We start from the raw sequence: 20,228 nt of genomic DNA on the forward strand, positions 1-20,228 counted from the left end.
ACACAGTGAGGTGAAGACTTTTGGAGGATGCCCTGGTGTCAAGAAGGGCAGCAAAGAAGCCACTTCTCTCCAGGAAAAACATCAGGGACAGACTGATATTCTGCTAAAGTTACAGGGATTGAACTGCTGAGGACTGGGGTAAAGTCATTTTCTCTGATGAATCCCCTTTCCGATTGTTTGGGGTATCTGGAAAAAAGCTTGTCCGGAGAAGACGAGGTGAGCGCTAACATCAGTCCTGTGTCATGCCAACACTAAAGCATCCTGAGACCATTCATGTGTGGGGTTGCTTCTCAGCCAAGGGAGTGGGCTCACTCACAATTTTGCCTAAGAACACAGCCATGAATAAAGAATGGTACTAACACATCCTCCAAGAGCAACTTCTCCCAACCATCCAGGAACAGTTTGATGCCTTTTCCAGCATGATGGAGCACCTTGCCATAAGGCAAAAGTGATAACTAAGTGGCTCGGGGAACAAAACATAAATGTTTTGGGTCCATGGCCAGGAAACTCCCCAGACCGTAATCCCATTGAGAATTTGTGGTCAATCCTCAAGAGGCGGGTGGTCAAACAAAACCCCACAAATTCTGAAAAACTCCAAGCATTGATTATGCAAGAATGGGCTGCCATCAGTCAGGATGTGGCCCAGAAGTTAATTGACAGCATGCCAGGGCGGATTGCAGAGGTCTTGAAAAAGGGTCAGCACTGCAAATATTGACTCTTTGCATCAACTTCATGTAATTTTCAATAAAAGCCTTTGACACTTATGAAATGCTTGTAATTATACTTCAGTATTCCATAGTAACATCTGACAAAACATATCTAAAGACACTGAAGCAGCAGACGTTGTGAAAATTAATATTTGTGTCATTCTCAAAACTTTTGGCCACGACTGTACTTGGAAGCCAGTGGCAAACCAAAAGCTAGTCTGGGCTTAGCTTTGCTTTATTTCTGACATGTCTCACAACTGTTAACTATCTGCTGTAGAATGGAAATACTCTCATTATTCCCAGAACTGCTGAGTAATTTCTGACGTCTGTCAACTGTAGCATGTCCAAACTGTTTAACAATACTTTGTTTTTCGTTTGTGTTCATGTTCTCTGTGAGTGTCAGAATCTCCTAGCGCTCTGTGTGACGTCTTTGTCTAAAATGTTTACACAATAGTGGCCTGAGGTAGTAAGTTCAAGGGTCACTGGTTGTTTAAACATCACTGCCTTGTAATTTTTTATGTCTAGTACAGCCTCTGCCTTCTTTAAGGAAGCTTTGCTTAATAGTAAGGGGATATCTGTAGTGACCACCTCTGTTTCAATGTGACACTTAATCTGACCAATTGTTGCTGGTATCTTAACTTTCGGTAGAATGGACGATTCTCCCATCTCCAAATTTGAAAGCTCTGTTGCTTGGTGTGTCAATCATATTGTGTACTTATTTTATATTTAGTTCACTGACATAGCTATCAAGCCATTTAGCACCACACACTGTGCGTGTACATGCAGTATCAATCACAGCAGATCCTAAGGATTCAACTATAAAGATCTCAGAAGCAGATTGGTTTGAAAACAGTGTAATGTTACACTGCTCTCTCTGTTTACTTTTTCCTCTGTTAGTTTAACTTGTTCATTTTTATGACAGTCATTAACCCAATGGTAATTGCTTTGACAAATAACACATTTTGATCTCCTTCCATCTGTCCAGTGGATTTGTGCCGAGCAATGGCGCCCTCGTCAGGTTGTCTTGAGAACGTTACTTTTTGGCGCCTTTTCTCTGCTGACCAGTGTAATATGCTGCTTCACTCACTTGCATTCCATCTGTTATTGGCGCCACAGACGTCTTTTCACCCAAAATTATTTTTAGTGCCGACTTCATTGACGCAAAAGTCAGCACTTTACAAACAGTCAAAGCCAACTGTTTCTCCTTACCATCCAGACAGGCAGTATCTAGCAACTTGAAAACTAACACTGCATCTGGGAGAACCATCTCCCGGAGGGGGGGAGGCCAAGACGGTGGCTTGAACAGACGCTTTTGACCGTGCTCCGCACCAAATTTCAGAAAGATTGTGGAAAAAAAACACGTTTACAGTCATTACTATTACTGTTTTTATTGTTCAAGATATAAGAACTTTCCTGTGACTGGAATAAGAATTTGATCATTTATTTCAGCATGTCCATGCGAAGTCGTGACAAAAAAAAGAAAGGAAGGAGCTAACTGTTCTATTGCTAATCAACAAGAGAGAAACGTGCTTATAGACAACTGCCATAACTACGCTTGCCCTATGGATAATATCATGCTGTTGAAGATGACAAATTCCCCTCTTTACCGGTTACTCTGTGCAAACCTCCACCCTCCAAAAAACCCAACATGAACTCTGACATCGTGGCTACCCTTTCCTTACTCATCAACTCCAAGTTCTGACGCCATTGAGAAAATGGTAGGCGCGAACACCATAGTTATCGAAGGCTTGAAAAAGACGAGTTAGCATGTGGTGAAATCAAAGATGTGAAAATGAGTGGCAAAAGTTGAAAAAAGTGTGGGAAAGAATAACAATGTCTACCATACTGCCCTCCAAAGCAAAAAGGCAGTAACTGCTCATTTGGTCGAAAATGAGTTAACCTCTCCAGGGTATGGGGCGGTAGGGTAGCCTAGTGGTTAGAGCGTTGGACTAGTAACCGGAAGGTTGTGAGTTCAAACCCCCGAGCTGACAAGGTACAAATCTGTCGTTCTGCCCCTGAACAGGCAGTTAACCCACTGTTCCCAGGCCGTCATTGAAAATAAGAATTTGTTCTTAACTGACTTGCCTGGTTAAATAAAAGTAAAATAAAAAAAAAATTTAAAAAAAATAAAATGTGGGACGCTAGCGTCCCATCTGGCCAACATCCAGTGAGGTTGCAGAGCGCCAAATTCAATTACAGAAATGCTCATTATAAAAATTCAGAATACAAAACATATTTTACATAGGTTTAAAGATTAACTTCTTGTTAAACCAACCACAGTGTCATATTTATAAAATGCTTTTCGGCGAAAGCATACCTAGCCCAGAACATACATAGCCCAAAACATAGCCCAGTTGACAAATTATTACAAACAGTAACCAGCCAAGCAGAAGCGTTACAAAACTCAGAAATATAGATAAAATGAATCCCATACCTTTGATGATCTTCATATGGTGGCAATCAGAAGACATTCATTTATTCAATAAATGTTCCTTTTGTTCGATGAAGTCTCTTTATATCCAAAAACCTCAGTTTTGTTAGCGCGTTTTCTTCAGTAATCCACAGGTTCAAACTCAGTCAAAACAGACAAAAAATCCAAATTGTATCCGTAAAGTTCATAGAAACATGTCAAACGATGTTTATATTCAATCCTCAGGTTGTTTTTTAGCCTAAATTATCTAATATTTCAACCGGACAATAATGTTGTCAATATAAAAGATAAACAAGAAATGCACATGCGCCTGAAAAAACTCTGCGTCACGTTAGGGTCCACTCGTTCAGACTGGTCTTACTCCCTCATAAGAATACAAGCCTGAAACGATTTCTAAAGACTGTTGACATCTAGTGGGAGGCATAGGAACTGCAAATGGAGTCTTAAGTCAATGGATACTGTAATGGCATTGAATAGAAAACTACAAAACCACAAAAAAAACTACTTCCTGAATGGATTTTTCTCAGGTTTTCACCTGCTAAATCAGTTCTGTTATACTCACAGACACTGTTTTAACAGTTTTGGAAACTTTAGATTGTTTTCTATCAAAATCTACCAGTTATATGCATACCATATCTTCTGGGCCCGAGTAGCAGGCCGTTTAATTTGGGCATGCTTTTCATCCAAAATTCCGAATGCTGCCCCCTACCCTAGAGAGGTTAAAGTAATTTTTGTTACGTTAAATGCATGCTTAATCATGTGGACAAGTATCCTGCCTCTATTGTGTTTTGGAGAAAATGGGGGTCATATTGGCACTAATGACAAAAAGTTACTGTGAAACCAAGGTTTTAGCTTGATTTCAACCTGCCCTTGGCTGCAGTTACTGCGTTTTCGCTTGGTATCATATCATTATATTCTGATAGTGTCATAAAGGTTTGATTGCATCACTGACTGACAGCTACAAACACATACTTTACTAATCTAGGGATACAACACCAGGGCACAGCATTCCCGGGGGAAAATGATGGTTGAACTTGCTCTGAAACGCTGACATCCAGATACTGGTAATAACTAGCTAGCTAAGTAGATCTGAGATCAAAATAAATTAGCTAGCTAGCAAGATTAACTAGCTAGCGAGCATAGATTAACAATGCTACCTGCTCTCATAAGAGGAGATCTGCAATTGATACTAACTTCAATCTATTAGCTGTTTAATGAATTTATATTCTGAAATTTCATCTGATGGTTTCTTTGAATCAGTACACCTTATACACTATTTCTAGCCAGTGACAGCCATCTAGCTAAAACTGACACGCCCCTTCCAAAACGTCAAAACCAACCTAGCTAGCATTAGCATGAAGCAATAGATTTGTGCTACATGCTCCCATAAGAGATTATCAGCAGTTTATACTAGCTTCAATCTATTATACCTAGAATTAATATAATCCCTAGTTGTATTGTGACATTCCATGGGTTATTCGAATCCGTAACGTTACACCATACACACCGACAGTCAGTTGGATGTGCACCCCAGTTGGACGTGCACCCCATACTGAATTGTCAAAAGCCATGCACACTCGTTTCTGGTTTTCTTTTATATTCCAGTATTGTGTGACTGTCCCAGTCAGGAAAGTTAAAATCCCAAATTGTATCCATCACCTTTGTTGGTGGCATATGTAATTAGTACAACAAGCTTTGACATGCCAAATGTGTGCTCAATGTGTCTGCTTCAGTGCCATCATTACATGAATGCAGAAAAAACAGTTTTGCATGACTTCCACCAATCCCTGTGGTCTAGATAATAAGTATCTGTGCGGATCAAAGTTGCCACGTGAGGGTGCATTAGGACAGTACAACCACGTCAATACTAGGTTTTATTCCTGTCAATGTCCATCCATGCAATTTTTTTGTATTTGTAAATACAAATGGGAGCAGATATGAAATTAATAGATGAACTGATGTATGACAGTGAATTTATTCTAATGTTTGCACAAAATAAAATCGACATTTTATATCCTGTATTATAGAATAACTGAAAAGGATTATGATCAAACGTTTGCACACCACAAAATGTCAGTAATTATTATAATCCATGACAGAATAGAATCATTAGGATGCATGTTCCTGATTATTTGCTCGATTTATTTCAGTTGAGTTTGAGGGCCACATTCCAACAAAGATTTGTGATCTATAACTGAATTCGGTGTCAACACTGTTTGAAGAAATAGAGAACCAGTGGGTGGTCTCTGACTCCTTAAACATCAGTCTATCAGATGAGACATCAATTGCCAATGATGAAGATTATCATCCACCTTCAGCCTATCAAACAAGAAATCCAAGATTCCACCAATTGGTAAGCCATGTGGTCCGAAATGCAATAGGCAATGTACTCAGAATATTTCAGAGGGTAGGCGAAAGGAAATATGGGAGAAGAGGACATGGATCTTCCACATGGTGGTACAGCAATCTAAGAAAAATATCACTGTTGGTGCTGACAGTCGACGCTGCAGGTCGTTTCTGTACCATCTTCCAAACCAGAGCGGTTCTGCACAACAGGTGTGCAAAGTGTTTCTTTTTACATTGGGCTACCACCCCAAAAATGACTGTCACAATGATGGGCAAGTCAATCACCACCAAACTGATTCCACCAAAGGATCAGAGGGGAAAGAAGGCTCCAGCGAGCAAATTGAACATGAACGTAACAGCACTGGAGAGGGAGAGAGATGTCAAGCATGCAGTGTATTGGGTGGATAACTGTACTTCTCAAAACAAAAACTGGTGCCTCCTAACATCACTGGGGAGTGTTGTCAATGCTGACTCAACTTTGATGCAGGACATCACCCTCAAGTTCTTCGAGCCAGGACACACTTTCATGGAACAGGAAATGAAAGCTCGACCCAGAGGTGTTGTGTACGACTTCAGGGACTTCCTCTATGTGGTCGCTACTTCCAATTTAGGCAAGGTGGAGGTGGTCGAAATGAAAAAGGAAAACATCCTATCATGGAAAGCTGGCAATTCCATCGTCAAGCTGAAGAAGGCAGCAGCACCAAAGCTGGAAGAGATGGCTGAGATCCAGTTGAGGTGTGGATCCAGGAGCCTCTTCTACAAAGTCTCCCATGAAGAAAAGGACTTTGGAGCTTGACTTCATCATGAAGAAAGTCACTAGAGACACCCTCGACACTACGTACACATAGAGTCCAAGAAGATGGACATAATCACCAAAATGTGTCCTCTGATGCCTGCAAATCGAAGGCAGTTCTGGAATGCCTTGGCTGTGAACAGCATTGATGAGGAGTGATATGGAAGAGCACTGAAGAAGTTTTACTTAAAATGCTGAAGTTACATTTCATTTTTATCATTTGAAGCTAAATGGAATTTGGGTCCTATTATGAACATGTAAATATGTTTACAATGTATTCTTAAAGCTGTTATTTATTCATTCAAAAGTGTCATTTGAAAAAATAAATATATATTTTTTATTAGCAAACTCATGGTCATTTTTTATCATTTGTATTACCCTACATCATACTTCTATCATGTTCCATCATTATATATTAAAAGACAGGTAATAATTTCATGTAATTCAAACAATTGCAATGCTGCTTTTCACATTTATTCTTATAACAAGACATGGGCTACTTGTCAAACACGGTATGTAATGTGACTGATGCAGAACCTACATCTCTAAGTAAATGTAACTGGTATCTTAGTGGCAGACACAAAGGATGCAGTTTCAACTCTGTTACACTGTCAGTAATTACACTGCTCTTGTATTAATAGCATAAATGAGAAGTATAGTAAACTTTCAAATGAAAATGGCAGATCCGGCTCTTTGCTTAGGTATTACCCTGCAATTTATAACGTATCATGCCAAGGAAGAAGGCAGTAACTGCCGTTTAAGGGTCAGGGTCAACATTAATAAAAAATTTACTCATAGTAAGGCAACAGATAATTACTTCTCCAATAATCACCCTAGAATTCATTTGGCTGGACAATTAAAAAAAACTTTGAAGACATTTTTCTCAGTTCCGCTCTATGAGCTGTTACTGCCTTATTGCTTGGGAGGGCAGCATAGACGTCTCACTGATCTGGAACAATACACAAGAAGATGGAACCTGAGACTACGGCGTGCCAGAGGTGGAGAATGAGGATGTGCGAGGAGAGGCTATCCGCATCTGCCAAGAAGTTATGCCTGCAGAGAAAAATAAAGTTGGTGATACCACCGATGTTGTGCATCGCCTCGGCAAGAAGCAACAGCAAAACGATTCAAGACCGAGGGGTATCATCATCCTCTTCACTGTCAGATTCTACAGGGATGCTGTCTGGAAAGCTGTTAGGAAAAACACCTTCCTTCAGAGCCATGGTATGCGTTTCGCCGAACATCTCAGCCCGGAGGACATAGAAAGAAGGAACAAATTGTGGCCAACGATCAAGAAAGCACGAAATTAGGGAAATGCTGCTTACTTCATCGGAGGACGAGGCTTCATCAACGGTTCAGAAATCCATATTCCTCCCTAAAATCTCACCAGAAAGAACAGACTGATGGTTTTGACCATGGTATTCTCATTTATCTTGTATTGTTTAACTTTACCTAACAAGCATCAGGTGACTATTTTTCGGAATACTCAGTTACTTCAATTTATTAGTTTGTTCTTGTATGACCAGAAGGCCTATTTTGTTTACAAACTTACGAAGAAGACTGAAAGTTGTATTTATTGTTTATGTATACAGTAACTAAGATACTGTTTTAAAGGGCATACAGGTCTGCTCTGACATTACACAGTTATTGTTCTATTAAGTTATTAATACTTATTTCCAAGTGAAAAAGGTCTTAGGAACATGTATATGTAAAACATTTTTTATTCAATTGTTTTATGATCAGTTTTCATATTCACTTAAAATAGTAGGTACCCTTTTTTTTCAATTTTTTTTAAAAATTATTTTGTATTTTATTTCTCAGAATAGTTCCTGATTACACTAAAGAGGGTTTTTAGTCTCTTCGAACCCTTGGTTTGGTCTTGAACATAATTTTCAGTTGAGTTGAATTTCAAAAGCCGGATAACATCTAGCTCAGAGTTTATGGAATAAGCTATTTTCACTTTAAGTTTACTTAAATGGTGCATATCTCGGTTCCTTATCCCTTACGTTCACTGCGCCTACATTTTTGACTAATCTTACTACAGTTTATACTTGTATATACTCTTTGTTTTGTCTTTGTCTATAGTTTATCTTAATGCTAGATGGTTATGAAACAATGTGAAGCAAAAGGCCTTATTTTTATTTGCTAAACAATTTCGAACAGATTTTTGCTTTTTTCAAGAGTCACTCAAGAGTCACTCAATTTCTGCTGATGCCAACTTCTGGAGGTCAGAGGGGGCAACGATATTTGGCTTTCCCATGGATCTGAATGCTCCGTTGGTGTCACTACAATGAAAAATAACTTTAGTTATATTATACCCCTTTGGTCACTTTATTTGTCTTGTGATCAGTTGTGACATTATGCTCATTACTGTAAACTTCTACGGGTACAACACCAAACATGAGAATGATGAGTTGCTTGAATCTATAGAGTAACATATACTTAATTGGTTATCTAAATTTCCAAATTCGTTATTATTGATAGGAGGATACCTTAACATTTCTATAGATAATTAAACTGATAGATGGTCTCCAGGTAGGCCAACCAATCAGAATTTGGGTTTAATGCTTTTTATGGAAACGTTTCATCTTACTGATATATGGGGAGAGAGGTTTCTGGCCGATAGATCATTCACTTGGAGTAACAAAACAGGTTCCAGACAACCCAGAATAGATTTTTGGCTTATATCCAAATGTATTGATAGTGAGTGTGTTACTACAAATATTTGTACTACTCCCCTCACAGACCATAGGACCATTTACATTGATATCAAAATATTTACCCCTGATACTAACCTTGGTAGAGCTTTCTACTGGAAGCAAAATAGCTCATTATTAAATAATGATATAGTTAAGTTTGAGGTTAAAGATCTGCTTTCACACTTTTGGGAAAGGGCTTGTGGAGAAAATTCTTATTGCAAGAACTGGGAGCTCTTTAAATTTGAGGTGTCCAAATACCTTAGAAAATATGGTAGTAATCTTGCTAAGACCAGAAGAGTTGAGGAGGAAAAGGTGATCATTAAGATATCTTCCCTTTCTTAGAGGTCCCCAGCCAGCCTCTCGGGGGAGGAGAAGATGGAACTGATTGAGTTACAAAATAAACTGGATAATATATATAGATTAAAAGCAGAAGGAGCCTTTATTAGATCTAGGGAAAAATGGATTGAGGAGGGAGAACAGAATTCATCCCATTTCTTTAGACTTGAGAAATTTCACTCTACAAATAACACTATCCATACGTTAAACATTGATGGTGTTATTACAGATGACCAAAAATGAATCTCTAAATACTGTAGCAATGTTTACAGAAAATTGTATAGCTCTATGTACTGTCAGGAATCGACAGATATGTTTTTTGACTAACTGAATAATGTTCATTCAGTGACATATAATCTAAACAGTGTGATGAACCCATCAAAGTTGAAGAGATTATAGAGTCTATCAAACATCTACAGAACAATAAATCACCAGGTGTTGATGGAATTACATCAGAATTTTACAAATGATTTTCTGAACAAGTAGCTCCCTTCCTATTTGAAGTCTTTTTTAGAGAGTATTAAAAATAATGTTCTCCCTCCTACAATGAGTCAGGGGTTAATAACACTGATACCTACGCCTAAACAAGAAGTGCTGCTCATCGATAACTGGCGTCCAATTTGTCTTCTTAATAATGACTATACTACTTGCAGTCTGGCTTTATGAGGAACAGACATATTTCTAACAATGTCAGACTAGTATTAGACATACTTGACTACTCAGACCTAATAACCGAGGATAGCTTCATATTATTTTTTAGATTTTTTTTAAAGCATTTGACACAGTAGAGCGTCAGTTCCTCCTCCACTCCCTTGAGAGACTTGGCTTTGGGTATTTTTCTTTAAGGCTATTATGACTCTCTATACAAATGGTAACAGCTCTATCAAATTGAAATATGGCACCTCACCTAGATTTGAGTTAGAGAGGAATTAGGCAAGGTTGTCCTATCTCTCCGTACCTGTTTTTATTAATCACCCAACTTTTACAAATTCTTTAAATAATAGGTACAAGGTATTTCCATAGCTGGTAAAGAAATTATTATAAGCAAGCTGGCTGACGATACTACACTTTTTTATGAAAGATGCTAACCAAATTCCCATATCGATCAATGTGATACAATCCTTTTCCAAAGCGTCTGGTCTATATCTAAACATTAATAAATGTGAACTCATGGCTGTCAAAGATTGTGTGACACCTTCATATTATAGTATTTCAGTAAAAGAAGAACTTACATATTTAGGCATAACCATTACAAAGGATCAGAAGTCTAGAGGCTTACTAGATTTTAATGCTCTTATCTTTAAAAAAATACAATTATTTTTAAAGGGAAGTCCTAATAACCAAGGCTGAAGGTCTCTCTACACTAACATATGGCGCTCTATCTATTTATCTTGACAGTAAAATAAGCAAGGCAATAGACCAGATGCTTTTCAACTTTCTGTGCAGAAACCGTACCCATTACATTATGAAAACTGTTGTAATGAACACTTATGAGAATGATGGGCTGAATTTTCTGGACTTTATTACCTTAAATAATACTTAAGATCAATTGGATAAAACAATCCCTAAGAATCCCCACTTCTATGTGGAATTTTATTCCTCATCATGTCTTCTCTACTTTTGGTGGCCTTAACTTCATGTTGGTTTGCAATTATAATATTGACAAAGTTTCAGTGAAAGTTTCTGCTTTTCACCGGCAGGTTTTCTTGTCATGGTCCTTAATTTATAAGCATATTTTTTCTCCACACATGGAATAATTGGGATATATTGTATAAAAATACTTCTTTGTTTTTATAATATTGGTTCCGAAATAATATCCTATTGGTGAGCCAACTGGTAAATGCAGAGGGTATTTTACTCAGTTATAAGGAATTCTTATCACTTTACAAGGTCCCTGTAACACCTAAAGATTTTGCAATTGTTTTAGGTGCCATTCCCTCAGGTGTTGCTTTATTATTCAGGAACATGTCAAGACCTGACCCTCAGAGCCTACCTTCTGTTGACCCTGTTGACTCATCAGTAGGAAAGATTTGTTTCTCTTTTGGTCCATTCAACAACAGAGAGATACGAACCTTGTTTCAGCAGGATGTTGTATGTCATGCCTTATTGGAATTTAATTTATTGATAATATCGGTTGGAAAAAAGTTTGGATGTTGCCACACACATACCTACTTGTTAACAAAATTAAGGAAGTTTCCTTTAAAATTATTCATAAATATTATCCTGCCAACCACTATATGAAGAAGTTTAAGGAAAACATCAACTAAAATTGCTCCTTTTGTAATGACCACCCAGTAACAGTGTTGCATCTTTTTTGGCATTGTATTCATGTAAGAAAACTGTGGCAAGATATCAGCAGATTTATAATTGAACACATTTATGAAGATTTTACACTATTGTGGAGAGATGTACTGCTTGGATTCTTTACCTATAATATAAATAATCAGACACGCAGTGTCAACCAATGAACCAAAGATGCGTGAGGGAGGGCCAAGCCAACTCACTCAGTCACACACTTAGCAGTCGAGGAGAGCGAGGAAGGACAGCTGTGAAAACAACAGCTGGAAAATGGATCGGAAGCACAGTAGCATTTAGATGCATTTTAATCATGTAGACAATTTTAGTACACAGTGTAGAATTTGCCATTTCCACACGTGGAGATGTATCCACTCAGTCAAGTAGGCCTACTCCGCGACCCACAGCAACGCAGTCTTCTATGGACCAGTTTATGCCAAAGTCTATGTCCGTAGCAAAACAAGGCCAAATTGATATTGCATTGGCTAAAATGATTGCCACCGATTTCCAGGCATTTTTGATCGTGGATGACAGAGGTTTTAGAAATTATAGCAGTAGTCTAAATCCAATGTACACAATTCCAAGCAGGAAAACTCGTTAAAAATCACTTATTCCACAACTGTACGAGAGCACACAGGCTTCAGTGCAGGAAAGAATCCAAAAAGCTACTGCACTGAGTGCTGGACGTCAAGGATAACCACTTCTTACATGTCGTTTACTTTCACTTCATTGAACGCCAGATGGGGAAGCCTGAGCTGAGGCCTAAACAAGACTGCACTACAACTTGGAATTCAACATTTTAAATGTTGAAGCGGTTTCTTAGTCAAATGATGCCATCATCTCTACCCTGGCCATTGTCAATGCATCTGTTTGTTACATTTATATGCACTGTTTATATACATTAAAAAAGTTAAACTTTAAATGCACATGTAATAGCATCTTTTTTTACATTGTGGGATGCTACAGTTCTGCAAATTGTTATTTATTTTTCTTTGATATGGTGCAATATTCTATTATACTGTTCAGATTGTGTTCGTTTTGAATGATTAGATGTATATGCACTTTGTTTATATACATACAAAATGTATACTTTAAATCCCCAAATGTTTAATAGCATTCTTTTCCATAACAAATCAATGCATTTTTAAATACGTTGTGGTTAAGGTAGAGTATGATTTAATTTAATTAGACTTGTTTTAACACCAATCATAGTCATAGTATCTCAAACTGTTTGACTTGAAAAAATACAAAACATATATTTTTTTAAAGGGCTATTTGGGAGCCAAAAGAGCCAGCTCTTTTTGGTGAGCTGAGCCGAGCCAAACGAGCCAGCTCACTGAAAAGAGCCGGAATGCCCGTCACTAGTAAATGATATCTGAATGTTGTAGTGTGCCCTTGGTTTTCTGTAAATTAAAAAACAAAAAACAAAGGGTGCCCACCAGTTTGCTTAATTTAAGGAATTTTAAATGATTTATACTTTTACTTTTGATATTTAAGTATATTTTAAACCAAAGACTTTTACTCAAGTAAAATTTTACTGGGTGACTTTTACCTGTCATTTTCGATTAAGGTATCTTTACTTTTACTCAAGTATGGCAGTTGGGTACTTTTTCCACCATTGGTAACTTCTAAAACCACAAACATGAAATCCAAGAATATATAGACTGCACTATTAAAAAGTAAACATTATGTGTTCTGTATTATGAGATTTTTATCATGTTTTACTATATGATGATGACGACTTTATAGATCTGTGCTTTTAACAATGCATTTTGTCTTTGTAAATACCCATGAATTTCAGTGATTATTTGACAACCATGTGGGATAGCTTTAATAAAGTAGTCAGTAAGTGAAGTGGGTCTATATCCAGTGTTGTAGAGACACTGACGGGCTCTGCTGCTCTCCCCTCTCCACAGGCACACTGACAGTGGAGCAAATCTACCAGGACAGGGACAAGTTTGCCCAGCTGGTAAGGGAGGTGGCAGCTCCCGACGTGGGCAGGATGGGCATCGAGATCCTCAGCTTCACTATCAAGGTGAGTCTGTTGGGGGTGCCATGAAGAGTGGAGGGTAAAGGCAGTTAAACACACCTTTTTTATATTTCGAATGTTGTTGTTTTTGTCTTTGCTGTGTTTATCGTGTGACTTTAAAAATATATATATATATTTTCCATTCCATGGTATTGGTGCTTGTTTTCCTATGGAATTTAATGGATGATGTTGATTGGGAGGCGACTCCAATTAACTAGTCTTCACCGTTGTTGATTATGATTGACTGTGGACTGGTAGTAGTTCTAATAGCTGTGAATTAGCCTAGACTGTCACAGTCCCCATCAATGAGATCCACTTTTAATTATCAGCTCTTCACTGCAAGGGCTACAATCAATTAGATGTTATCACATGTTGTTGGACATTTTATTGACATTTTTGTTCCCTCAAGTGTCTCAGGTTGTGTGTTGTAATCTGAGCTTGTGTGTGTGGGTGTGTTGTAGGATGTCTATGATAAACTGGACTACCTGAGCTCCCTGGGGAAAACTCAGACAGCAGCAGTTCAGAGGGATGCAGACATCGGTGTGGCAGAGGCAGAAAGGGATGCTGGGATAAGAGTAAGATTCAATGAACTTGATTCATTCCAGAGGGCGGAGTAATGAGTGTGTGCTGGTGGCTGGGAAGTCAGGCACAGAAGTGTGAACTTGGTATAAATGGAGCAGTTTAATAAATGCTAAAAAACTCAGAAAACCAATATATACAAAAATAATATAAAAAGGGTAGAAAACCCGTCACACACCAGAACATGACTTGCACAAAACATACAACAAACAATCACCAACAAAGACATGAGGGGTAACAGGGGGTTAAATACACAACATGTAATTGATGGGATTGAAACCAGGTGTTTTCTTTTATTTAACCTTTATTTAACCAGGAAGGGCTCATTGAGATTAAAATCTATTTTTCAAGAGCGCCCTGGCCAAGATAGGCAGCACCAAGTCATTACAAAAAAATGACAGACAGACATCATGAAGAACTACAAGTAATCTAGTAAAAACCATTGAATTCACAAGAGTATAAAACAGCAAATTAAAAACATTGACAGGTCAGGGAATCAGCCTCAAAATCCTTCATCAGTGATTTAAAAACACCAATCGGGTCAAGTTCTTCCAGTTTAAAAGTATTTTGTAAGGTGTTCCAAGACGATGGCGCAGAGTACATAAAAGCCCTTTTACCAAATTCAGTTCGGACATTTGGAACACTTAGCAGGATAAAGTCCAGTGAACGAAGAGAGTACCCACCACATTTCTGAACAATAAAAATGCCCAAATAAAAAGGTAGTAAACCCAAAATGGCTTTGTAAAAAGTATACCAGTGACTGAGCCTACGAGTGACTAGAGAAGGCCAGCCAACCCTGGTATACAAAGTGCAGTGGTGCGTAAGGGTTTTGCAGTTTAAAATAAATCTCAAAGTGCCATGGTAAAGAGTGTCAATTGATCTCAAACACTGAGCAGAAGCAGTCATATATAAAATATCCAGTAAAGGCATACATGTAGCTGATACTAGCCTCCTTCTGGCTTCAAAAGAAAAACAGGCCTTATTCCTAAAATAAAATCCCAATTTCAGCTTAAATTTTTTTGTAAGTTGTTGAATATGCAATTTAAAAGAGGCCGTCATCAATTATAATTCCAAGATATTTATATGAGGTTACAACCTCAATCTCCTTGCCCTGACAGGTAGTAGTAATAGGTGAAAGGTTGAGGTCTATTTCTTGCATTAGAAAACACCATTAGTTTAGTTTTGTCAGTATTGAGGATAAGCTTCAATTGACACAAGGTATGTTGAACAGTATAAAATCAGTTTGCATGTTCTGGAAAGCTTTTGTAAGAGACGAGGCACAACAGTAAATAATGTGTGATGGAAGACAAGACAAAACCAATGAAAAATGGATCAGCAATGTCTAGAAGGTCGGTGACGTCGACCGCCGAACACCACCCGAACAAGGAGAGGGACCAACTTCGGCGGAAGTTGTGACAGGCAGTTATTTCTGGGGCTCTGTTTGTCTGTATTAATATACATACTTTTCATTTGAGAGGTTTGTATGCTCATTTTATTAATTTCCCCTTTTCCTCTCACCCTCTCTCTCATGTATATTATTCTCTCTCACTCTCTCGTCAGGAAGCAGAGTGCAAGAAGGAGATGATGGATGTCAAGTTCCTGGCCGACACCAAGATGGCCGACTCCAAACGAAAACTTGAACTGCAGAAGGCTGCTTTCAACCAAGAAGTCAACACCAAGGTCTGCATGAACTTTATGCTCCACTCTTGAATGCCAGTTAAATCAGTACAGTGTGGTAGAAATTCCAGTCTACTAAATGATTCTATGATGTTGGTCGATCCGAGTCTTAATTATCATTAGGCGTTAGAAATTTAGGTAATGCGACATCTTACGTGATCAGAGAGCCTGGAATGAACATTGAATATCGCCCTAAGCAGCCAAATGCTCCCCCCAGCCAACCTTAACATTAAAACTCCTCTATCAACATAGACAGCCAAGTCATGATCCTGTCTCGCTGTCTGTGTGCTTCAACATGGACGTCATGGTCATGTCTCTCTCTGTCCCTGTGCCTCCAGAAAGCGGAAGCTCAGCTGGCCTATGAGCTGCAGGCAGCTAAAGAACAGCAGAAGATCAGGCTGGAGGAGATAGAGATTGAGGTGGTTCAGAGGAAGAAGCAGATCACCATTGAGGAGAAGGAGATTGTCCGCACAGAGAAGGAGCTCATCGCCATGGTGAAGAGGCCTGCCGAGGCAGAGGCATACAAGATGCAGCAGCTGGCTGAGGGACAGAAGTAGGAACACCTTTTATATTATAACAGAACATATCCACAGTCTATTTCCCATTATACGTTTACCTATCTGTAACATACAAACTATGTCCTTCACTAGTGATTCCACTCAACTTTTGTGCAGTCTGGAATGCTTCAAGACATATAGATTGGTAGCACTTCATTTAACAGTGCAAAAATGTCCCGGTATTTACTAAGTGATCAGGTTAAATGGTAATCACACAATAATAGCATATGAATTACATACAAATTGTTTGTTTCGGAAATCAATCTTGTTTCCAATTTGTTCTGATACGAGTGTGTTGTGTCTTTCAGGATGAAGAAGGTTCTGATGGCCCAGGCGGAGGCAGAGAAGATCCGGAGGATAGGCGAGGCAGAGGCCTGCTCCATAGAGGCTATAGGGAAGGCTGAGGCTGAGAAGATGAGGCTGAAGGCTGAGGCCTACCAGCAGTATGGAGAGGCAGCCAAGACTGCTCTGGTCCTGGAGGCCCTACCCAAGGTAACACACTATGGATATAAGTCACATAAGTCATATTGTGTTTATTGTTTTTAAATGCAGTGTATCTACATGTGTGTTTGAATTGTTTAGATTGAATCAGATTAAATCACTACTGCCTTGACGAGACCTTTATACAGATGTATTCATATTGAGGTAGTAATGTGTAGATTTACTGTAGACACCAGTGTTGTAGTACTCAAGACTAGTCTCAAAACCATATATTGAGTATCTCTGTCTTGTCTTGGTGTCAGATCGGTCTTGACTCGGTCTCGGACAGTGAGTGTCTGTTTGCATCATAGACATGGATGGGCCTGGGTGGACAGAGGCCCACCCACTGGGGAGCCCTGGCAGGCCCACCCAATAAGCTTGATGTGGTTTAAACATGGTTGTTCCCCTTCCTGAGAGTATATCCACTTCTCCAGGCACCACTACACCATTGCATAGGGACGATGGAAAGACAGCAGTCACACACAGCATGATGTTAACCTCTCTGGGATATGTGGGACGGTAGCGTCTCACCTCACCAACAGCCAGTGAAATTGCAGGGCGCCAAATTCAAAACCCACAGAAATCCCATAATTAAAATTCCTCAAGCATACAACTATTTTACACCATTTTAAAGATAAACTTGTTGTAAATCCAGCCACTGTGTCCGATTTCAAAAAGGCTTTACGACGAAAGCACACCAAACGATTATGTTAGGTCAGCACCTAGTCACAGAAAAACACAGCCATTTTTCCAGCCAAAGAGAGGAGTCACAAAAATCAGAAATAGAGATATAATTAATCACTAACCTTTGATGATCTTCATCAGATGACACTCATAGGACTTCATGTTACACAATACATGTATGTTTTGTTCGATAAAGTTCATATTTAGATCCAAAAATCTCCGTTTACATTGGTGCGTTATGTTCAGTAGTTCCAAAGCATCCAGTGATTTTGCAGAGAGCCACATCAATTTACAGAAGTACTCATAATAAACATTGCTAAAAGATACAAGTGTTATGCATGGAATTTTAGATCCACTTGTCCTTAACTTCTTATGGCTGAGATCCCGTTACCGGGAGCGATATAACAACAATCAGTTATAGTACAGGGCGCCATATTCAAAAGAACAGAAATCTCATAATTAAAATTCCTCAAACATACATGTATCTTATATCGTTTTCAAGGTAGTCTTGTTGTTAATCCCACCACAGTGTCCGATTTCAAATAGGATTTATGGGGAAAGCACCACAAACGGTTATGTTAGCTCACCAACAACTCACTAAAATACACAGCCAATTTTACCAGCCAAAGAGAGAGAGAGAGAAAAAGCACATATAGAGATACAATTAATCACTAACCTTTGATAATTTTCATCAGATGACACTCATAGGACTTCATGTTACACAATACATGCATGTTTTGTTTGATAAAGTTCATATTTATATCAGAAAATCTGAGTTTACATTGGAGCATTCCATTCACTTAGTTCCAAAAACATCCAGTGATTTTGCATAGCCACATCATTCAACAGAAATACTCATCATAAATTTAGATGATAATACAAGTTATACACATGGAATTATAGATATACCTCTCCTTAATGCAACCGCTGTGTCAGATTTTATTTTTTTTATTACGGAAAAAGAAACACATGCAATAATCTGAGACGGCGCTCAGAACAATAGAAAAATTAGCCTCCATGTTGGAGTCAACAGAAACCAGAAAATACATGATAAATGTTTCCTTACCTTTGATGAACTTCATCAGAATGCAGTCCTAGGAATCCCAGGTCCACAATAAATGCTTGATTTGTTCAATAATGTCCGTTATTTATGTCCAATTAGCTACTTTGGTTAGCGCGTTTGGTAAACAATTCCAAAGTCACAAAGCGCGTCCACTATAACGGGGCAAAATGTCCAAAAGTTCCGTAACAGTCAGTAGAAACATGTCAAACGATGTACTGAATCAATCTTTAGAATGTTGTTTACATACATCTTGAATAACGTTCCAACTGGAGAATTATAATGACTTCAAATGAGCGGTGGAACGCAGGTCCTTCCCTTGTGAACGCGCATAGTGAAAGCATGGTCAACTCGTGGCAGTGGTGACTATTTCCTGTCTCATTCGACCCCCCTTCACATTAGTCATCAGACAAAGTTCTATTGACTGTTGACATCTAGTGGAAGGCGTAGGAAGTGAAAACTCATCCATATCTCGCTGTAATTTCAATGAGGGCTAGGTTGAAAATCTGCCACCCGCAGAAAAAATTCAAACAGGAAGGGGAATTTCTCAGGTTTTTGCCTGCAATATGAGTTCTGTTATACTCACAGACATAATTCAAACAGTTTTAGAAACTCCAGAGTGCTTTCTATCCCATACTAATAATAATATGCATATATTAGCAACTGAGACTGAGGAGCTGGCCGTTTACAATGGACACCTTTTCATCCAAGCTACTCAATACTGCCCCTGCAGCCATAAAAAGTTAATGCAACCGCTATGTCAGATTTCAAAAAAACTTTACGGAAAAAGCAAACCATGCAATAATCTGAGTACGGCGCTCAGACACAAAAACAAGCAATGCAGATACCTGCCATGTTGTGGAGTCAACAGAAGTGAGAAATAGCATTATAAATATTCACTTACCTTTGATGATCTTCATCAGAATGCACTCCCAGGAATCCCAGTTCCACAATAAATGTTTGTTTTGTTCGATAAAGTCCATAATTTATGTCCAAATACCTCCTTTTTGTTTGCGCGTTTAGCACACAAATCCAAACTCAGGAGGCGCGGGCAAGTCCAGGCGAAAGTTCAGCCGAAAAGTCATATTACAGTTCGTAGAAACATGTAAAACGAAGTATAGAATCAATCTTTAGGATGTTTTTATCATACATCTTCAATAATGTTTCAACCAGAGAATTCCTTTGTCTGTGGACATGCAATGGAATGCAGCTAACTCTCACGGGAGTGTGCGAGACTGAGCTCATGGCACTCTGCCAGACACCTGACTCAATCAGCTCTCATTCCCCCCTCCTTCACAGTAGAAGCCTCAAACATGGTTCTAAAGACTGTTGACATCTAGTGAAAGCCCTAGGAAGTGCAATATGACCCCATAGACACTGTATATTCGATAGACAATGACTTGAAAAACTACAAACCTCAGATTTCCCACTTCCTGGTTGGATTTTTTTCTCAGGTTTTTGCCTGCCATATGAGTTCTGTTATACTCACAGACATCATTCAACCTGTTTTAGAAACTTCATCTAGCTAGACCGTGGGAAAACTACAGCTCACTAT

At 38.7% G+C, this 20,228-nt stretch overlaps 1 protein-coding gene across 1 annotated transcript in view; it reads left to right on the forward strand.

Annotated features, from left to right (window-relative positions):
• The window catches only part of flot2b (flotillin 2b), a 36,222-nt gene that overhangs the window by 14,272 nt on the left and 1,722 nt on the right, over positions 1 to 20,228 (forward strand). The window contains exons 5-9 of the mRNA XM_021587936.2: positions 13,524 to 13,642; positions 14,098 to 14,211; positions 15,776 to 15,895; positions 16,231 to 16,445; positions 16,758 to 16,941. Coding sequence (XP_021443611.1) covers positions 13,524 to 13,642; positions 14,098 to 14,211; positions 15,776 to 15,895; positions 16,231 to 16,445; positions 16,758 to 16,941 — 752 coding nt within the window. The remainder of the gene's footprint in view (positions 1 to 13,523; positions 13,643 to 14,097; positions 14,212 to 15,775; positions 15,896 to 16,230; positions 16,446 to 16,757; positions 16,942 to 20,228) is intronic.

This window comes from Oncorhynchus mykiss, chromosome 27 (genome assembly GCF_013265735.2).
Source record: "Oncorhynchus mykiss isolate Arlee chromosome 27, USDA_OmykA_1.1, whole genome shotgun sequence".
NCBI lineage: Eukaryota > Metazoa > Chordata > Actinopteri > Salmoniformes > Salmonidae > Oncorhynchus > Oncorhynchus mykiss.